This window comes from Cetorhinus maximus, chromosome 33, assembly GCF_964194155.1.
Source record: "Cetorhinus maximus chromosome 33, sCetMax3.hap1.1, whole genome shotgun sequence".
Lineage (NCBI taxonomy): Eukaryota > Metazoa > Chordata > Chondrichthyes > Lamniformes > Cetorhinidae > Cetorhinus > Cetorhinus maximus.
In genome coordinates, this window is record NC_135911.1 from 745,610 (window position 1) to 767,234 (window position 21,625).

The window sequence follows — 21,625 nt, forward strand, 5'->3', positions numbered from 1 at the left end:
GGGTTTTTCCCACAACTGACAATTGTTGTTAGAGTCACTATTGTCGACTAGCTTTACATTCCAGATTTATTAATTGAATTTAAATTCCACCAGCTACCATGGGAGGATTATGAACCCATTCCTCAGGGATTACTGGCCCAGCAACATTCCCACTACGCCACCATCTCCCCCCCGACCATGAGTTATAAGGAACGAGGTGGTGACCAATATGACTACAATATGGGCGCGGCATGGGGGTAAATATTCCAGATATAAGTTATTCGGAAGTCTGCTGGTGCAGGAGGGCAGTGCCCCTGCCTATGAGCCAGACGCTCTGGGTTCGAGTCCCAACCCAGGACTTGATGGCCATTGGAAGGTGTGTTTGTAATGTGGCCAAAACTGTAAAGCCTTCTAACACAGGCCAATGGCAGGTGGTAAGAGTGGGAGAGACCCCTGGTCAGCCATAGGATGGAGGAAACTGTTGGAGTTTCTACCGTCAATACACTACCCATAGCTCCAGGCTGGGGCATGCTAGTAAAGAATGTGCATGTTGCTACAGCAACTCAGCCTCCCTGAGTGAACTGGGACACGCCCAGGAGATTTTAGAAAGCGCAGGGAAGTTGGAAATGAGTGGGAGCGCGTTAACGTCGGTCAAAGAGAGAATTACAACAGCAGCGAGATAGGAACTTGGACAGCGGGAGCATTCTGAGTTGAATAAAGGAACAGCAAAGGGTGTGAGGTGGAAGTTGCCCCGAACCCCATTTATTCACGGGATCTGGGCCTCGCTGGCGAGGTCAGCATTTATACCCCATCCCTAACTGCCCCTTGAGAAGGCGGTGCCTTCTTGAACCGCTGCAGTCTGTCACCCACCGTGCTTGTTAGGGAGGGAGTTCAGTCTGTTATCTGTCAGGGGGGTGGTAGTGGAGGTGAGCCACCTTCTTGGGCACAACTGAGTGGCTTCTTAGGCCATTTTGGGAAGGTGGGGGCGGGGAGGCGACCTTAAGAGTCAACCACGTTGCTGTGGGTCTGGAGTCACGTGTAGAGGGGCAGATTCCCTTCTAAGGTGGGTTTTTTTTTACAACAGACCATTCATTTTGTGGTCAGCATTGTTGATATGGGTCAGGGGAGAGAGAGGGAACGGGGGATGTGTGACTAGGGTGAACAGGGTAAAACCATTGCTAGAATGGGAGACTTAAATTTCCACATGGGCTGGGAGAAGGAGAGCAGCTCCGGATGGGAAGGGGAGCAGTTTCTAGAGTGCATTCGGGCCAGTTAACTGGAATATTGTCTGTTGCACTAAGCAGTGGGGCAGGTCACACTGGACTTAGTGGTGAGTCCGGGACTGTGGGTGTACCTACACCAGCGGTTCAAGGAGGCAGCTCACCACCACCTTCTCAAGGGGCAATTAGGGATGGGCAATCGAGGCTGGTCCAGCCAGCGATACCCCCCATCCCGTGAATTAACAAAAAAAATCCCCAGGGTCCGCTGGCAGTCTAGCGGTGAGGGAACAGAGGCCATCACATGCGGTTTGAGTGGGAGCACGGTTTGAATGTGATGAGAGTGAAGTGACCTAGCTAGATCCCGCCTGGAATGGGAACGGGTCAAAGCAAACAGCAGGAGATATGCAAAGCCCTTGGTCCAATGGAAAATCATTGAATATTGGTTTCAGGCCCTGTGCAATTAGGGCAACTGTGGCCAGTGATAGGGGAGGAGCCAGAGACACTGGGACACTGGGAGACTGGGGCACTGGGAGACTGGGGCACTGGGAGACTGGGGCACTGGGAGACTGGAACACTGGGAGACTGGGAGACTGGAACACTGGGAGACTGGGAGACTGGGACACTTGGAGACTGGGACACTTGGAGACTGGGACACTGGGAGACAGGAACACTGGGAGACTGGGAGACTGGAACACTGGGAGACTGGAACACTGGGAGACAGGAACACTGGGACACTTGGAGACTGGGACACTTGGAGACTGGGACACTTGGAGACTGGGACACTTGGAGACTGGGAGACTGGGAGACTGGGACACTGGGAGACTGGGACACTGGGAGACTGGGACACTGGGAGACTGGGGCACTGGGAGACTGGGGCACTGGGAGTCTGGAACACTGGGAGACTGGGGCACTGGAAATCTGGAACACTGGGAGACCAGGGCACTGGGAGTCTGGAATACTGGGAGACCGGGGCACTGGGAGTCTGGGACACTGGGAGACTGGGACACTGGGAGACTGGGGCACTGTGAGTCTGGGACATTGAGTTTGGAGCACTGGGGGACTGGGTGTCTGTGACACTGAGGGAATGGGACACTGGAAGTCTGTGACACTGGAAAACTGTGAAACTGGGAGTCTGGGACACTGGGACACTGGGGCAAGGTGACATTGGAGACTGGGATAGTGAGAGACTGGGAAACTTGGAGACGGGGACATTGTGAGCCTAAGGCCCTGGGAGACCAGAGCACTGGGAGCCTGTGACACTGGGGGACTGGGACACTGGGGGACTGGGACACTGGGAGAATGGGCCACTGGGAGAATGGGGCACTGGTAGACTGGGAAACTGGGAAACTGGGAGCCTGTGACACTGGAAGACTGAGGCATTGGGACATTGGGAGACTAGGGAAAGTCTGGGAGCTTGTGAAAATGGGACATGGGGAGACTGGGGCATTGGGGACTGGAGCATTGGAAGCCTGGGGCACTGGGAGTCTGGAACACTGGGAGACTGGGGCACTGGGAGTCTGGAACACTGGGAGACTGGGGCACTGGGAGTCTGGAACACTGGGAGACTGGGGCACTGGGAGTCTGGAACACTGGGAGACTGGGGCACTGGAATACTGGGATACTGGGGGTCTGGAACACTGGGGCACTGGGAGCCTGGGACACTGGGAGCCTGGGGCACTGGAAGACGGGGACACTGGGAGCTTTGAGCACTCGGAGTCCTGGGCACTGGGAGCCTTTGAAACTGGGAGACTTTGACACTAGGAGACTTGGGCACTGGGACTCTGGGAGACTGGGGGGTCTGGGACACTGGGAGACTGGGGGGTCTGGGAGACTGGGGGGTCTGGGACACTGGGAGACTGGGGGGTCTGGGGCACTGGGAGACTGGGGGGTCTGGGGCACTGGGAGACTGGGGGGTCTGGGACACTGGGAGACTGGGGGGTCTGGGACACTGGGAGACTGGGGGGTCTGGGAGACTGGGGGGTCTGGGAGACTGGGGGGTCTGGGACACTGGGAGACTGGGGGGTCTGGGACACTGGGACACTGGGATACTGGGGGGTCTGGGACACTGGGAGACTGGGGGGTCTGGGACACTGGGAGACTGGGGGTCAGGAATACCGGAGCTCTAGGCAGTGTATTTTCCTATTTGGGTCCTGATGGATTTTGTCTGTTTACCCACCACCGACCCCCCACCGCCCCCCACTTCACCTCCTCCCCCCTCCCCCTCTTGCAGAATTCCCGGTACCAAACCTACCAGCGGATGTGGAACTACATGCACTCCAAGCAGCCCAGCGTCATCGTCAAGACCACTGAAGAAGGGATCGCCCGGGTCCTGAACTCCAAGTACGCCTTCCTCCTGGAGTCCACGATGAACGAGTATCACAGGATAAGGAACTGCAACCTGACCCAGATCGGGGGCCTGCTGGACACCAAGGGCTACGGGATCGGAATGCCGCTGGGTAGGTGTGAAAACTCAATACCTGCCTCAGGGGCTGAGGCATCGTGTGACAGCCCAGGAACTGGCCATTCTGCCCCGTGCTGGGGTTAATGTTCAACATCAGTCCCCGTCCATCCCTCCTCTCCTCACCCCACTCACCTCCTACTCTGTTCTCCCTCATGTGTTTATCCAGCTCCCTCCCCACCACCAGTACTATAATAATATTTAGCTCAACCACTCTCTGTATGGGAGCGACTCCCACACTCTCCCCACTCTCTGGGTGAAGACATTTCTCCCTTAATTCCCCACGGGATTCATTAGTCACTATTTTATATTGATGGCCCCAGTTCCAGTCTCCCCCATATCTTCTCTACCTCTACCCCTATCGAATGCCATTTGTAACTTTCCAGACTTTGATCAGTTCACACCTCAGGGTTCTTTTAAAGCTATGAGCCCCAGTCTGTTCAGTCTCCTCTGACAGTTTATGATAGGGTGATTGGAAAGAGGGTGTGTAACAAGCCTCACAATAAAATGGCAAGGGAGAAATAGGGAGCATGGTATCGGGAGCAAGGCTTTATTTTATTCATTCGTGGGATGTGGGCATCGCTGGCTGGGCCAGCATTTATTGTCCATCCCTAATTGCCCCTTGAGAAGGTGGTGGTGAGCTGCCTTCTTGAACCGCTGCTGTCCATGTGGTGTTGGTACACCCACAGTGCTGTTGGGGAGGGAGTTCCAGGATTTTCGACCAGCAACAGTGAAGGAACGGCCGATATATTTCCAAGTCAGCATTCAGTGATGGTAATGCCATTAGTGGTTCAAGAAGACGATGGTTAGATTCTCTCTTGGTGGAGATGGTCATTGTCTGGCACTTGTGTGGTGTGAATGTTACTTGCCACTTGTCAGCCTGGATGTTGTCCAGGTCTTGTTGCATTTGGACATGGACTGCTTCAGTATCTGAGGAGTCGTGAATGGTGCTGAACATTGTGCAATCATCAGCGAACATCCCCACTTCTGACCTTATGATGGAAGGAAGGTCATTGATGAAGCAGCTGAAGATGGTTGGGCCAAGGACACTACCCTGAGGAACTCCTGCAGTGATGTCCTGGAGCTGAGATGACTGCCCTCCAATAACCACAACCATCTTTCTTTGTGCTCGGTATGACTCCAACCAGTGGAGAGTTTTCACCCTGAACCCCATTGACTCCAGTTTTGCTAGGGCTCCTTGATGCCACATTCGGTCAAATGCGGCCTTGATGTCAAGGGCAGTCACTCTCACCTCACCTCGGGAGTTCAGCTCTTTTGTCCCTGTTTGAACCAAGGCTGTAATGATGTCAGGAGCTGAGTGGCCCTGGCGGAACCCAAACTGGGCATCAGTGAGCAGGTTATTGCTAAGCAAGTGCCGCTTGATAGCACTGTTGATGACCCCTTCCATTACTTTACTGATGATGGAGAGTAGACTGATGGGGCGGTAATTGGCCGGGTTAGATTTGTCCTGCTTTTTGTGTACAGGACATACCTGGGTAATTTTCCACATTGCCGGGTAGATGCCAGTGTTGTAGCTGTACTGGAACAGCTTGGCTAGGGGCGCGGCAAATTCTGGAGCACAAGTCTTCAGTGCTATTGCTGGAATATTGTCAGGGCCCATAGCTGTTGCTACGGTATCCAGTGCCTTCATTTGTTTCTTGATATCACGTGGAGTGAATCGAATTGGCTGAAGACTGGCATCTGTGATGCTGGGGACCTCCGGAGGCTGAGATGGATCATCCACTCGGCCCATCTGGCTGAATATTGCAGCAAATGCTTCAGCCTTATCTTTTGCACTGATGTGCTGGGCTCCTCCATCATTGAGGGTGGGGATATTTGTGGAGCCTCCTCCTCTAGTGAGTTGTTTAATTGTCCACCACCATTCACAACTGGATGTGGCAGGACTGCAGAGCTTAGATCTGATCTGTTGGTTGTGGGATCTCTTAGCTCTGTCTATCACTTGCTGCTTATGCTGTTTGGTACACAAGTAGTCCTGTGTTATAGCTTCACCAGGTTGACACCTCATTTTTAGGTGTGCCTGGTGCTGCTCCTGGCATGCCCTCCTGCACTCTTCATTGAACCAGTGTTGATCCCCTGGTTTGATGGTAATGGTAGAGTGGGAGATATGCCGGGCCATGAGGTTACAGATTATGTTCGAGTACAATTCTGCTGCTGCTGATGGCCCACAGCACCTCATGGATGCCCAGTCTTGAGTTGCTAGATTTGTTTGAAATCTATCGCATTTAGCATGGTGATAGTGCCACACAACACGATGGAGGGTATCCTCAATGTGAAGGTGGGACTTCGTCTCCACAATGACTGTGCGGTGGTCACTCCTACAGATACTGTCATGGACAGATGCATCTGCAGCAGGCAGGTTGGTGAGGATGAGGTCAAGTATGTTTTTCCCTCTTGTTGGTTCCCTCACCACCTGCCGCAGACCCAGTCTAGCAGCTATGTCCTTTAGGACTCGGCCAGCTCGGTCAGTAGTGGTGCTACCGAGCTACTCTTGGTGATGGACATTGAAGTCCCCACCCAGAGTACATTCTGCACCCTTGCCACCCTCAGTGCTTCCTCCAAGTGATGTTCAACATGGAGGAAGCACTGATTCATCAGCTGAGGGAGGGCGGTACGTGGTCATCAGCAGGAGGTTTCCTTGCCCATGTTTGACCTGATGCCATGAGACTTCCTGGGGTCCAGAGTGGATGTTGAGGACTCCCAGGGCAACTCCCTCCCGACTGTATACCACTGTGTCGCCACCTCTGCTGGGTCTGTCCTGCCGCTGGGACAGGACATACCCAGGGAAGGTGATGGTGGGGTCTGGGATATTGCCTGTAAGGTATGATTCTGTGAGGATGACTATGTCAGGCTGTTGTTTGACTAGTCTGTGAGACAGCTCTCCCAATTCTGCCACTAGACCCCAGATGTTAGTCAGGAGGACTTTGCAGGGTCGACAGGGCTGAGTTTGCCGTTGTCATTTCCGGTGCCCAGGTTGATGCCGAGTGGTCCGTTCGGTTTCATTCCTTTTTTGTGGCTTTGTTACAACTGAGTGTCTGGCTTGGCCGTTTCAGAGTCAACCCCATTGCTGTGGGTCTGGAGTCACATGTAGGCCAGACCAGGTAAGGATGGTAGATTTCCCTCCCCAACAGACATTGGTGAACCAGATGGGTCTTTACAACAATCGACAATGGTTTCATTGCTTTAAAAAAATAATAATTCAAACTCCACCAACTGGCCTGGCAGGATTCGAACCTGGGTCACCAGAGCATTACTTTGGGTCTCTGCATTACTAGCCCAGTGACAACACTACTATACTATCGCCTCCTCATTCATCCCCCTTTATGTATGTGTGTGTGTGATTGTGTTTGTGTGTGTGTGTGTGTTTCTCTGTGTGTGTGTGATTGTGTGTCTGTGTGTGTGTGTTTCTGTGTGTGTGTGTGAGTGATTATGTGTCTGTGTGTGTTTCTGTGTATTTTATTATCCCCAGCTGAGGTTACCCCTGGACAAGCCTGATCCCAGAGTGGAATCCAGCTTCCTAGACCCTAACTTTTATTTGTTTGTTTAGATACGTGGAGAGTAGCAACTGAACAAGAGTCATGGGATCAGCTGATGAACTTTTACCAAATGAATAAAACCTTTATTCCATAGGAAAAAGATTAACTTTATTACAATACCCCTTTACTCACAACTATGCCTTTACAGATATATATGAATTTGTCAAGATAACACAAGCTACAAAGGCTATCTTATATTTTACAGTCAGTACACAGCCCATGTACCATTCGGCACCCTGTGGTCAGACACACTCTGAAAGCAAGTGACAGATGCCAGCTCAACCAGATGCTGTGGATCTCTCCTCATCTCCCCCCAAGATGCTTGTCACACCGTGAGCCAACCAGTCTCACTGAATTCCGTCTTTCACACGAGGGTTTCCAATCTCCACTCTCCAAGACCTTGCCTTGGAATCTTCTCCCAAACTGATGCTTACTTTCCAATTCCTTCTGCAAGGGTTCGCCTTCAGGATTTCGAACTCTCCTTCTGATGTTCCTCTCCCCTGGGTCACCACATACGTTTAAGCTGTCCTCCACACGCTCACTCTCTCACCAACTCAGCCGTCAATAGTACCACTGCTTCACATGCTCATAGCAAAGAGTTACAGACCGTCAGCCATCTCCCTGGACCTTCTTGCCTCTTGCAAGCTGTTCTCACTTTAAATCCGATTTCTGCAGCTTTTGTCTCTTTAAATCCTAAGCTTGGAGCCTTTCTGTCTTCCCTTCACTCTTAACTTCTCTTAACAGAACCTTTTCCAGGTCCATGCCTTTCCTTAGGCCATAAGGTCTGTTTGTGACTTTCCCCTGTTCCCATCTCACCCTTTTGGCCTTGGGACCTTTTGGTTCTTTTGGGGAATCTGCAGCTCCCCCTCTCGTGTTAATGTGCTTTTGAGCGTGTGTGTGTTTGTGTCTGTGTGTGATTGTATGTGTGATTTGAGTGGGTATGTGTGAGAGTGATTGTGTATGTGTGTGTGAGTCTGAGTTTGCGCATGTGTGTACAGGTGTGTGTGTGTCTGTGTGCATGTGTGAGTGTGTGTGAATCTCTGTGTGCGTTTGTGTGTGTCTGTGTGCATGTGTGGATGTTTGTGTATGTGTGAGAGAGTCTGAGCTTGTGCACTCGTTTGTGCATGTGTGCCTGCATGTGTGTCTTTGTGTGTGAGTGCGTGTGTGCATGCGCACCTGTGTGTGTTTTTGTGTGACTGTGTTTTAGTGTATGTTTGTGAGTATGTGTGTGTGTATATCTGTGTGAGTGTGTGCATGTGTGTGTGTGTGTGATTGTTTGTTTGTGAATGCATGTGCAGGTGTGCGTATGCCTGTGCGTTTGTGCGTGTGAGTGCGTGAGTGCATGTGTGTGCCTGTGATTTTGTGTGTGTGTTTGTGTGTGTTTGTATGTCTGTGTATCTGTGTGTGTGTTTATGTGCAATTAGTATGTGTGTGCTTGTTTGAGTGTGTGTGTGTCAGGTGTGTGTATCTGTGTGTGATTGTATGTGTGATTTGTGTGTATGCGTGATTTTGTGCTTGATGTGACTTTTTGTGTGTGTGTGTGAGTGTCTTTGTGTGATTCTGTGTGTATGCATCAGTGTGTGTGTGTGTCTGTGTGAATGTGAAAATGTGTGTGTGAATGTTTGTGTGTGTGTGCGTGTGGCTGTGTATGAGTGTCTGTGTGTGTGTGCCTGTGTCTGTGTTTGTGAGAGTCTGAGTTTGGGCACATATTTGTGCATGCATGTGCAGGTGTGCCTGTGCATGTGTCTGTGTGTGCATGTGTAAGTGTGAGAGTGTCTGTGTGTGTGCGCATATGCCTGAGTGTGTGTGTGCATGTGTGTATTAGTGTGTCCATGTATGTGATTCAGTGTTTGTAAATGTGTGTGCATGTGTGCCTACGTGTCTGTGTGTGTATCTGTGTGAGTGTCTATGTGTGAGTGTCTATGTGTGCTTAGTTTGTGTGACTATGTGTGTTTGTTTGTTCAGGTGTGTGTACCTGCGTGAGTGTCTGTCTGTCTGTGCATGATTGTATGTGTGATTTGTTTGTCTGTGTGTTTGTGTATGTGTGATTTGTTTGTCTGTGTGTTTGTGTCTGTGTGACTTTTTGTGTGTGCATGTGTTGGTGTGAGAGTGTGTGTGTGTCTGTGCATGTGTCTGTGTGAGAGTGTGTGAGAGTGTGTCTGTGAATGTCTGTGTGTGTCTACATGTTTGTGTGTCTGTGTGTGTTTGTGTGTGTGCATGTGCCTGTGTGTGTGAACCTGAGTTTGTGCACACATTTGTGCATGTGTTCGTGTGTGTCTGGATGTCTGTGTGTGTGTGCGCACGTGTGTGTATATGTGTGATTTGTGTGTGTGCATGTGTGTTTGTGCTTTTGTGACTTTTTGTGTGTCTGGGAGTGTCTGTGCGTGTATCTGTTTCTGTGTCTTTGTATGCGTCTGTGTGTCTGTGTGAATGTGAGAGTCTGTGTGTGAATGTCTGTGTCTGTCTGCGTGTGTGTGTGGCTGTGTGTGAGTGTCTGTGTGTGTGCATGTGTGTGTGTGTCTGACTTTGGGCACATGTTTGTGCATGCATGAGTGTGTGTGTGTGTCTGTATGCATGTGTGCGCATGTGCCGGAGTGTGTGTGTGCATGTGTGTATGAGTGTGTGCATGTGTGTGATTGCATGTTTGTACATATGTGTGCATATGTGCCTGCTTGTCTGTGTGTGTGTGTATCTGGTGAGTGTCTATGTGTGATTAGTGTGTGTGTGTTTGTGTGACTTTGTGTGTGTGTGTGTGTGTGTGTGTGTGTGTGTTCAGGTGTGTGTACCTGCGTGAGTGTCCATCTGTCTGTGCATGATTGTATGTGTGATTTATGTGTGTGTCTGTGTGCGTGTGTCTGTGCGTGTGAGCCTGAGTTTGTGCACATGTACATGTTTGTTCATGTGTGTCTGTGAATGTGTATGCCTGTGTGTCTTTGTGTGTGTGTGCCAGTGTGCGAGTGTCTGTGTGTGTGCATGTGCGCGAGTGTCTGTGTGTGTGCACATATGTGTGTGTGAGTGTGTGTTAGGGTATATTTGAGAGTATGTATGTATCTGTGTGAGTGTGTGATTGTGTATTTGTGCATCTGAGCATATGTGTGCATGTCTGCCTGTGAATGTGTGTGTGTGTTAGTGTGCATTTGTATGTATGTGTGTGTGTGCATCTGTGTGAGTGTCTATGTGTGGTTGTATGTGTGATTTGTGTGCGCATTTGTGTGTGTGTCTGCGACTGTGTGCAGGTGAGTCTGAGTTTGGGCACACATTTGTGCATGTGTGTGCAGATGTGCCTATACGTATGAGTGCATGTGTGAGTGTGTCTGTGTGCCTGTTTGTGAGTGCCTATGTGTATATGTGTGTGTCTGTGTGCATCTGTGTGCACATGTGCCTGAGCGCATGTGATTGTGTATCTGTGTGAGAGAGTCTGGGTTTGCACACTCATTTGTGCATGTGTGTGTTTGTGTGTGTGTGTGTTTGCACATGTGCCTGTGTGTGTGTTTGTGAGTGTATGTGTTTGTATGTGCATGCGTGTGACAGTGTGTGCATGTGTGTGTGTCTGTGTCTGAGTGTGTGTTTGTGTGAGTGCCTGTGTGTGATTGTATGTGTGATTTTTGTGTGTTTGCATGTGCTGTGTGCATGTGTGTGTCTGTGTGTGAGTGTGTGCATGCATGGGATTGTGTTTGTACATGTGTGTGCACAAGTATGTATCTGTGATGTGTGTGTGCGAGTGTGTGTCTGTGTCTGCATGTGTGAGTCTGAGTTTGTGCATGTTTGCCTGTGTGTGATTGTGCTTGTGCATGCATTTGTGTGCATGTGTGTGATTGTGTGTGAGCATGTGTGTGCCTGTAATGTGTGTGTGCCTGTGGTTGTGCACGTGTGTTTTTGCATGAGTGTGTGCGTGTGTTAGTGTGTATTTGTATGTGTGTGTATCTGTGTGAGTGTCTTTGTGTCATTGTATGTGTGATGTGTGTGTGTGTTTATGTGTCTGTATCTGTGTGAGTGTCTGTGTGTCTGTTTGTGGTTGTATGTGTGTGTATGTGTGTTCATGTATGTTTGTGTGTGAGAGTGTGTGTGCATGTGTCTGTGTGTGAGTATGAGCCTGTGTGTGTTTATGTGTGCATTTGTGTGTGCCTGTGTGTGTTTGTGTCTGTGTGTTTATGTGTATGTACCTGTGTGAGTGTCTGTGTGCCTGTTTGTGGTTATATGTGTGATTTGCATTTGTGTGTATGTGTGTGTTCATGTATGTGTGCCTGTAACAGTGTGTGTCTGAGTTTGGGCACACATTTGTGGATGTGTGATTTGAGTGGGTGCGTGTGAGAGTGATTGTGTGTGTGTGCATGTGTGTGTGCGAGTCTGAGTTTGTGCACACGGTTGTGCATGTGTGGCTGTGTGTGTCTGTGTCTCTGTGCCCGAGTGTCTATGCCTGAGTGTCTGTATGTGCATGTGTGAGTCTGAGTTTGTGCACACATTTGTGCAGGTGTGTATCTGTGTGCATGTGCGAGTGTGTGTGAATGTCTGTGTGTCCGTGTGTCTGTGTGTGAGTTTCTGTGTGCATGTGTGGGTGTTTGTGTATGTGTGTGAGAGTCTGAGCTTGTGCACTCATTTGTGCATGTGTGCCTGTATGTGTGTCTTTGTGTGTCTGTGTGTGTCAGTGTTTGTGTGAGTGTGTTTTAGTGTATGTTTGTGAGTATGTGTGTGTGTATATCTGTGTGAGTGTGTGCATGTTTGTGATTGTGTGATTGTTTGTTTGTGCATGCATGTGCAGGTGTGCCTGTGCATATGTCTGTGTGTTTGTGCATGTGAGTGCGTGAGTGCATGTGTGTGCCTGTGAGTGTGTGTATGTGTTTGCATTGTGTGTGTTAGTGTGTGTTTGTATGTGAGTGTGTGTATCTCTGTGAGTGTTTATGTGTGATTAATGTGTGTGTGCTTGTTTGATTGTGTCTGTGTATGATTGTATGTGTGATTTGTGTGTATGTGTGTGTTTGTGTGACTTTTTGTGTGTGTCTGCGTGTGCCTGTGTGAGTGTCTGTGTGTCTTTGTACACGTGTGTGTGTATGCAGCTGTGTGTGTGTCTGTGGGTGTCTGTGTGCATGCTTGAATGTGAAAGTGTGTCTGCGTGTGTGTGTCTGTGTTTGTGTGTACCTGTGTGTGTGTGTGTCTGTGACTGTGTTTGTGTGAGTCTGAGTTGGGCACATGTTTGTGCATGCGTGTGCAGGTGTGCCTGTGTGTGTGTGCATGTGTGAGTGTGAGAGTGTCTCTGTGTGTGCCTGTGTGCGAGTGTCTGTGTGTGTGCATCTGTGTGCATGTGTGTGCACATGTGCCTGAGTGTGTTTGTGCATGTGTGTATTAGTGTGTCCATGTGTGTGTCTGTATGTGTGTGTGTGTATCTGTGTGAGTGTCTATGTGTGATTAGTTTGTGTGACTATGTGTGTTTGTGTGTTCAGGTGTGTGTACCTGCGTGAGTGTCTGTCTGTCTATGTGTGATTGTATGTGTGATTTGTTTGTGTGTGTGTTTGTGTCTGTGTGACTTTTTGTGTGTGCATGTGTTGATATGCGTGTGTGTGTCTGTGCATGTGTCTGTGTGCGTGTGTGTGCGTCTTTGTGTCTATGTGCGTGTGTGAGAGTGTGACTGTCTGTGTGTGTGCGCACCTGAGTTTGTGCAAACGTTTGTGCATGTGTGCCTGAATGCGTGTGTGTGTGTCGCTGTGTGTGTGTCTGTGTGTGTGCGCGCACATGTGTGCTTGTGTTACTTTTAGTGTGCGTGTATCTGTGTGCCTGTGCGTGTGTCTGTATGTGTTTATGTTTCTTTGTACATGTATGTGTGTGTCTGTGTGCATGTGTGAATGTGAAAGTGTGTGTGTGTCTGTGAATGTGTGTGTGAATCTGAGTTTGGGCACATGTCTGTGCATGCATGTGCAGGTGTGCCTGTGAGTGAGTGTCTGTGTGTGTGTGTCTGTATGCATGTGTGTACGCATGTGCCTGAGTGTGTGTGTGCATGTGTGTGATTGTGTGTTTGTACATGTGTGTGCCTGCGTGTCTATGTGTGTGTGGATCTGGTGAGTGTCTGTGTGTGATTGTATGTGTGATTTGTGTGTGTGTGTCCGTGTGACATTTTGTGTCTGCGTGTGTGTCTATGTGCATGTGTCTGTGCATGTGAGCCTGAGTTTGTGCACATGTTTGTGCATGTGTGCCTGTGTGTGTGTATGCCTGTGTGTCTGTGTGTGTGTGCGCCTGTGTGTGAATGTCTGTGAGTGTGCGTGCACGTGTTTGAATGTGTGAGTGTTAGTGTGTGTGCGTTAGTGTATATTTGTGAGTATGTGTGCATGTGTGTGTATCTGTGCAAGTGTGTGATTGTGCATGTGAGCGTGTGTGTGTGATTGTGTGTGTTTCTGTATCTGTGTGTGGGCACACGTTTGTGCATGTGTGTGTAGGTGTGCCTGTACGTATGAGTGTGTGTGTTTGTGCGCATGTATGAGTGTGAGAGTGTGTATGTGTGTGCCTGTTTTATGAGTGTCTGTGTGTGCATGTGCCTGAGTCTGTGTGTGCACATGAGTGTGTGCATGCACATGTGTGTGCACAAGTATGTGCCTGTGATGTGTTTGTGTGTGAGATGTGTGTGAGAGTGTGTGTGTTTGTTTTTGTCCATGTCTGCGTGTGTGAGTCTGAGTTTGTGCACACGTTTGTGCATGTTTGCCTGTGTGTGAGCGTGAGTGTGTGTGTGCCTGTGTGAGTGTGAATGTATGTGTTTGTATGTGTCTGTGTACATGTGTGTATCTGTGTCTGTGTGTGAGAGTCTGAGTTTGAGCACAAATTTGTGCATCTGTGTGCAGGTGTGCCTGTGCATATGCCTGAGTGTGTTTGTGAGTGTCAGTGTGTGACTGTCTGTGTGCATCTGTGTGTGTGTACATGTGTGTGCTTGTGTCTGTGTGTGAGTCTGAGTTTGTGCACGTGTTTGTGCATGCGTGCCTGTGTGTGTCTGTGCATGTGTGTGTGTGTGTGTCTGTGCACTTGTGTGTGTGAGTCTGAGTTTGTGCATGTGTGCCTGTGTGTGTGTGTTTGTGTCTATGTGTGATTGCATGTGTGATTTCTGTGTGTGTGCATCTGTATGTGAATTTGTGTGTTTGTGTGCCTGTGTGTCTGTATGCGTGTGTGTGTGTCTGTATGCATGTGATTGTGTGTTTGTACATGTGTGTGCCTGTGAGTGCATGTGTGTGTTATTTGTGTGTGTGTTTTTCTGTGTGTGTGTGTATTTGTGTGAGTGTATGCGTGTGTTAGCCTGTGTGTGAGTGTGTGTCTGTCTGCCTATCCCAGGGCTTTGTGTAGTTCCTGAGCTGATCTCTGGTGTATTTTGAAAATTCTCCATCTGTCTTCCTAGGTTCACCATTCCGAGATGAGATTACACTTGCTATCCTCCAACTCCAAGAGAATAATCGACTAGAAATCCTGAAAAGGAAGTGGTGGGAGGGAGGCAAGTGTCCAAAAGAAGAGGATCACAGGGCAAAAGGTAAGAAAGAGATCGCACAGTGCAATAACAGATTCTGGAACCTACACACAGAGTCCAGATCCCAAACACAGAGTCCAGATCCCAAACACAGAGTCCAGATCCCAAACACAGAGTCCAGATCCCAAACACAGAGTCCAGATCCCAAACACAGAGTCCAGATCCCAAACACAGAGTCCAGATCCCAAACACAGAGTCCAGATCCCAAACACAGAGTCCAGATCCCAAACACAGAGTCCAGATCCCAAACACAGAGTCCAGATCCCAAACACAGAGTCCAGATCCCAAACACAGAGTCCAGATCCCAAACACAGAGTCCAGATCCCAAACACAGAGTCCAGATCCCAAACACAGAGACCAGATCCCAAACACAGAGACCAGATCCAAAACACAGAGACCAGATCCAAAACACAGAGTCCAGTTCCTAAACACAGAGTCCAGATCCAAAACAGAGTCCAGTTCCTAAACACAGAGATCAGATCCAAAACACTGAGACCAGATCCCAAACACAGAGACCAGATCACAATTGGTCCAGATCATTAATTCAGAATCCAGATCCTCAACACAGTGTCCAAATTCCAAATAGATTCCTGACCCAAAACACAAAGTCCAGACGCTAAACACAGTCCAGACGCTAAACACAGTCCAGAACCTAAACACCGAGTCCGGACACCGAACACCGAGTCCGGACACCGAACACCGAGTCCGGACACCGAACACAGAGTCCGGACGCCGAACACAGAGTCCGGACGCCGAACACAGAGTCCGGACGCCGAACACAGAGTCCGGACGCCGAACACAGAGTCCGGACGCCGAACACAGAGTCCGGACGCCGAACACAGAGTCCGGACACTAAACACAGAGTCCGGACACTAAACACAGATTCCAGATCACAGAATCACAGAATCGCAGTGCAGAAGAGGCCCTTCGGTCCATCGAGTCTGCACCAACACGTGAGAAACACCTGACCTACCTACCTAATCCCATTTACCAGCACTTGGCCCATAGCCTTGAATGTTATGAGGTGCCAAGTGCTCATCCAGGTACTCAGTCCCTCAGTCTTCTCTGCTCCAAGAAAAACAACCCAAGTCTATCCAACCTCTCTTCATAACTTAAATGTTTCAACCCAGGCAACATCCTGGTGAATCTCCTCTGCACCCCCTCCAGTGCAATCACATCCTTCCTATAATGTGGTGACCAGAACTGCACACAGTACTCCAGCTGTGGCCTCACCAAGGTTCTATACAACTCCAACATGACCTCCTTACTTTTGTTATCTATGCCTCGATTGATAAAGTCAAGTATCCCATATGCCTTTTTCACCACCCCACTAACATGCCCCTCTGCCTTCAGAGATCTATGGACACACACACCAAGGTCCCTTTGTTCCTCAGAACCTCCTAGTGTCATGCCGTTCATTGAATACTTCCTTGTCAAATTACTCCTTCCAAAGTGTATCAGCTCACACTTTTCAGGGTTAAATTCCATCTGCCACTCATCTGCCCATTTGACCATCCCGTCTATATCTTCCTGTAGCCAAAGAAACTCAACCTCACTGTTAACCATCCGGCCAATCTTTGTGTCATCCACAAACTTACTAATCCTAACCCCCACATAGTCATCTATGTCGTTTATATAAATAATGAATAATAGGGGACCCAGCACAGATCCCTGTGGTACGCCACTGGACACTGGCTTCCAGTCACTAAAGCATCCTTCTGTCATCACCCTCTGCCTCCTACAACTAAGAACATTTTGAACCCGCCTTATCGAATTACCCTGTATCCCATGTGCTTTTGCCTTCTTTATAAGTCTCCTATGTGGGACCTTGTCAAAGGCTTTGCTGAAATCCATATAAACTACATCAACTACACTACCCTCATCTACACACCTGGTCACCTCCTCATGAAATTCAATCAAATTTGTTAGGCGTGACCTCCCTCTGACAAAGCCATGCTGACTATCCCTGATCAAACCTTGCCTCTCGAAATGGAGATAGATTCTCTCCTTCAGAATTTTCTCCAATAGTTTCCTTACCACTGACGTGAGACTCACTGGCCTGTGGTTCCCTGGCTTATCTCACCACCCCTTCTTAAATAGCGGAACCACATTCGCTGTTCTCCAGTCCTCTGGCACCTCCCCCGTGGCCAGAGAGGAATTAAAAATTTGGGTCAGAGCCCCTGCGATCTCCTCCCTTGCCTCCCTCAGCAGTCTGGGACACAAATCATCCAGACCAGGAGATTTGTCCACTTTTAAGCCTGCCAACACCTCCAATACCTTGTCACTCCCTGTATCAATTTGCTTAAGAACCTCGCAGTCTCTCTCCCCGAGTTCCATACCTTCATCCTCATTCTCTTGGGTGAAGACGGATGTGAAGTATTCATTCAACACTCTACCGATGTCCTCTGGCTCCACACATAGATTGCCCCCTTGGTCCCTAATGGGCTCTACTCTTTCCCTGGTTATCCTCTTCCCATTGATATACTGATAGAATATCTTGGGATTTTCCCTACTTTTACCAGCCAGAGCTTTCTCATATCCCCTCTTTGCTCTCCTAATTGCTTTCTTAAGCTCCACCTTGCACTTTCTGTACTCCACTAATGCCTCCGCTGATTTGCTTCCCTTGTACCTGCTAAAATCCTCTCTTTTCCTTCTCATTGTAACCTGAATATCTCAGGCTATCCATGGTTCTCTGGGCTTGTTACTCCTTCCTATCACCCTAGAGGGAACATGTTGAGTCTGTACCCTCCCCATTTCCTTTTTGAACGCCCCCCACTGTTCCTCTGTAGATTTTCCCACATGTTGCTGTTCTCAGTCTCCCTTGGCCAGATCCTGCCTTATTTTACTAAAATCCACTCTCCCCCAATCCAAAACATTTTTTGCAAATTGTCGATTTCTTTGTCCATAACAAACTTAAACTGTACCATGTTGTGGTCGCTATCACTAAAATGCTCCCCCACCACCACCTCAGCCACCTGTCTGTCTTCATTCCCCAGAATTAGGTCCAGCACTGTGCCATCCCTTGTTGGACCCTCTACATATTGATCTAAAAAGTTCTCCTGTACACATTTCAATAAATCCACTCCATCCAAGCCCTTAACACTCTGTCTGTCCCAATTAATGTTGGGAAAATTGAAACAATCCAATATAATTACCCTGTTGTTATTGTTTTTACACACCTCCACAAATTGTGCACATATTTGCTCCTCAATTTCCTGCTGACTATCTGGAGGTCTATGATAAACACCTAACAATGTGGCTGCCCCCTTTTTTATTCCTAAGCTCTACCCACAAAGCTTCATTCGATGCCCCCTCCAAGATATCATCTCTCCTTACTGCAGTTACTGACTCCTTAACTAATAATGCAACGCGTCCTCCTCTTTTACCCCCTCCCCTGTCTCGCCTGAAGATTCTATATCCCAGAATGTTGAGCTGCCAATCCTGCCCCTCCCTCAACCACGTCTCTTTAATGGCTACTATATCACAATTCCACATGTCAATCCTCACCATTAACTCATCCGTTTTACCTGTAATACTCCTGGCATTAAAGTAGAGGCCATTCAGCCTTGCCTTACTCCCCTGAAGCTTATTGAAGCTGCACACCCTCTGACTTGATTGTTTTACTGTATTATGATGTGTCCCTATTCTGCTAACATTCTGTGTCCCCTCCCCCTGCCGAATTAGTTTAAACTCCTCCCAACAGCACTAGCAAACCCGCCCACAAGGATGTTAGTCCCGCTCTGGTTGAGATGTAGACTGTCCTACTTGTACAAGTCCCACCTTCCCCAGAAACAGTCCCAGTGATACAGGAATCTACAACCCTCCCTCCTGCACCAACTTTTAAGCCACGTATACATCTGCGCTATTCTCCTACTTCTGAGCTTGATAGCACGTGGCACTGGGAGGAATCCAGAGATGACAACCCGATAGGTCTTGCTTTTTAGTCTATTGCCTAACTGCATGAATTCTTGATGCAAGAACTCATCCCTCTTTCTACCTATATCATTGGTACCAACATGTACCATGACCTCTGGCTGATCACCCTTCCCCTTCAGGATGCCCTGCAGCCATTTGGTGACATCCTGGATCCTGGCACCAGGGAGGCAACACACCATGGTCCAGATCCCAAACACAGAGTCCTGATCCCAAACATAGAGTCCAGATCCCAAACACAGAGTCCAGATCCCAAACACAGAGTCCAGATCCCAAACACAGAGTCCAGATCCCAAACACAGAGTCCAGATCCCAAACACAGAGTCCAGATCCCAAACACAGAGTCCAGATCCCAAACACAGAGTCCAGATCCCAAACACAGAGTCCAGATCCCAAACACGGAGTCCAGATCCCAAACACGGAGTCCAGATCCCAAACACGGAGTCCAGATCCCAAACACGGAGTCCAGATCCCAAACACGGAGTCCAGATCCCAAACACAGAGTCCAGATCCCAAACACAGAGTCCAGATCCCAAACACAGAGTCCAGATCCCAAACACAGAGTCCAGATCCCAAACACAGAGTCCAGATCCCAAACACAGAGTCCAGATCCCAAACACAGAGTCCAGATCCCAAACACGGAGTCCAGATCACAAACACGGAGTCCAGATCACAAACACAGAGTCCAGATCATAAATACAGAGTCCAGATCCAAAACACAGAGTCCAGATCCCAAACACAGAGTCCAGATCCCAAACACAGAGTCCAGATCCCAAACACAGAGTCCAGATCCCAAACACAGAGTCCAGATCCCAAACACAGAGTCCAGATCCCAAACACAGAGTCCAGATCCCAAACACAGAGTCCAGAGCCTAAACACAGAGTCCAGAGCCTAAACACAGAGTCCAGAGCCTAAACACAGAGTCCAGAGCCTAAACACAGAGTCCAGAGCCTAAACACAGAGTCCAGACCCGAAACACAGAGTCCAAACCCTACACACAGAGTCCAGACGTTAAACACAGAGTCCAGACCCTAAACACAGAGTCAAGTCCCTACACACAGAGTCCAAAATCTACACACAGAGCCCAGATCCTAAACACTATTTCCAGATCCCGAAAACAGAGATCATAGCCCAAACAGAGTCAAGATCCCAAACAAAGAGCCCAGATCCCATACTCAGAGTCCAGATCCTGAACATGGAGCCAGATCTCAAACATATTCCAGATCCTAAACACAAACTCCAGATATCAAACACATAGTGCAGATCTCCGACACTGAGTTTAGATCCAAAACACGGAGTTATGATCCCAAACACCGAGTTCAGACAATAAACACCGAGTCCAGATCCCAAAAACAGAGTCCTGACTCTAAATACGGAATCCAGACCGTAAACACGGAGTCCAGGCCATAAACACGGTGTCCAGACGCTAAACACAGAGAGCAGACCCTAACCACGGTGTCCAGTCCCTAAACACACATTCCAGATCCCAAACATAGATTCCAGATCCAAAAACACAGATTCCAGATCCCAAACACAGAGACCAGATCTGAACACAGAGTCCAGGTTCTAAACACAGATTCCAGACCCCGAACACAGATTCCAGACCTCGAACACAGAGAGCCAAATCCCGAAGACAGGGTCCATATTCGAAACACAGTATCCAGATCCTAAACACAGAGCCAAGATTCGAAAGACAGAGTCCAGGTCCTAAACAAAGAGTCCAGATCCAAAACAGAGGGCCAGGACCCAAACACAGAGATTGAACACGTACAAAGAGTCCAGTTCCAGAACACCGAGTCCAGACCCCAAACACAGAGTCCAGACCCCAAACACAGAGTCCAGACCCCAAACACAGAGTCCAGACCCCAAACACAGAGTCCAGACCCCAAACACAGAGTCCAGACCCCAAACACAGAGTCCAGACCCCAAACACAGAGTCCAGACCCCAAACACAGAGTCCAGACCCCAAACACAGAGTCCAGACCCCAAACACAGAGTCCAGACCCCAAACACAGAGTCCAGACCCCAAACACAGAGTCCAGACCCCAAACACAGAGTCCAGACCCCAAACACAGAGTCCAGACCCCAAACACAGAGTCCAGACCCCAAACACAGAGTCCAGACCCCAAACACAGAGTCCAGACCCCAAACACAGAGTCCAGACCCTAAAAAGAGGGCCAGGACCCAAACACAGGGATTGAACACGGACAAACAGGCCAGGTCCTGAACACAGATTCCATGTCCTAATCACAGAGTCCAGTTCACAAACACTGAATCCAGATCCTACGCACAGTGTTCACACCCTAAGCAGAGAGTCCAGACCCTAAACACAGAGTCCAGATCCTAAACACAGAGTCCAGATCCTAAACACAGAGTCCAGACCCGAAACACATAGTCCAGACCCGAAACACAGAGTCCAAACTCCATACAGAGTCCAGACCCTACACACAGAGCCCAGACTCTAAACACAGAGTCCAGATCCAAAACACAGAGTCCAGACCCTAAACACAGAGTCCAGATCCAAAACACAGAGTCCAGACCCTAAACACAGAGTCCAGATCCTAAACACAGATTACAGATCCTAAACACAGATTACAGATCCTAAACACAGAGTCCAGATCCTAAGCACAAGTCCAGATCCTAAGCACAGAGTCCAGACCCTAAACACAGAGTCCAGATCCTAAACACAGATTACAGATCCTAAACACAGAGTCCAGATCCTAAGCACAAGTCCAGATCCTAAGCACAGAGTCCAGATCCTAAACACAGAGTCCAGATCCTAAACACAGAGTCCAGATCCTAAACACAGAGTCCAGATCCTAAACACAGAGTCCAGATCCTAAACACGGAGTCCAGACCCTAAGCACGGAGTCCAGACCCTAAGCACGGAGTCCAGACCCTAAGCACGGAGTCCAGACCCTAAGCACGGAGTCCAGACCCGAAGCACAAGGTCCAGAATCTAAAAACATGGTCCAGACCCTAATC

General features: G+C 49.0%; 1 protein-coding gene across 1 annotated transcript in view; it reads left to right on the forward strand.

Annotated features, from left to right (window-relative positions):
- LOC144671543 (glutamate receptor ionotropic, kainate 5-like) overlaps window positions 1-21,625 on the forward strand; it is a 484,710-nt gene that overhangs the window by 352,493 nt on the left and 110,592 nt on the right. Inside the window, exons 17-18 of the mRNA XM_078533496.1 lie at window positions 3,430-3,655; window positions 14,581-14,709. Of these exons, the coding sequence (XP_078389622.1) occupies window positions 3,430-3,655; window positions 14,581-14,709 (355 nt within the window). The remainder of the gene's footprint in view (window positions 1-3,429; window positions 3,656-14,580; window positions 14,710-21,625) is intronic.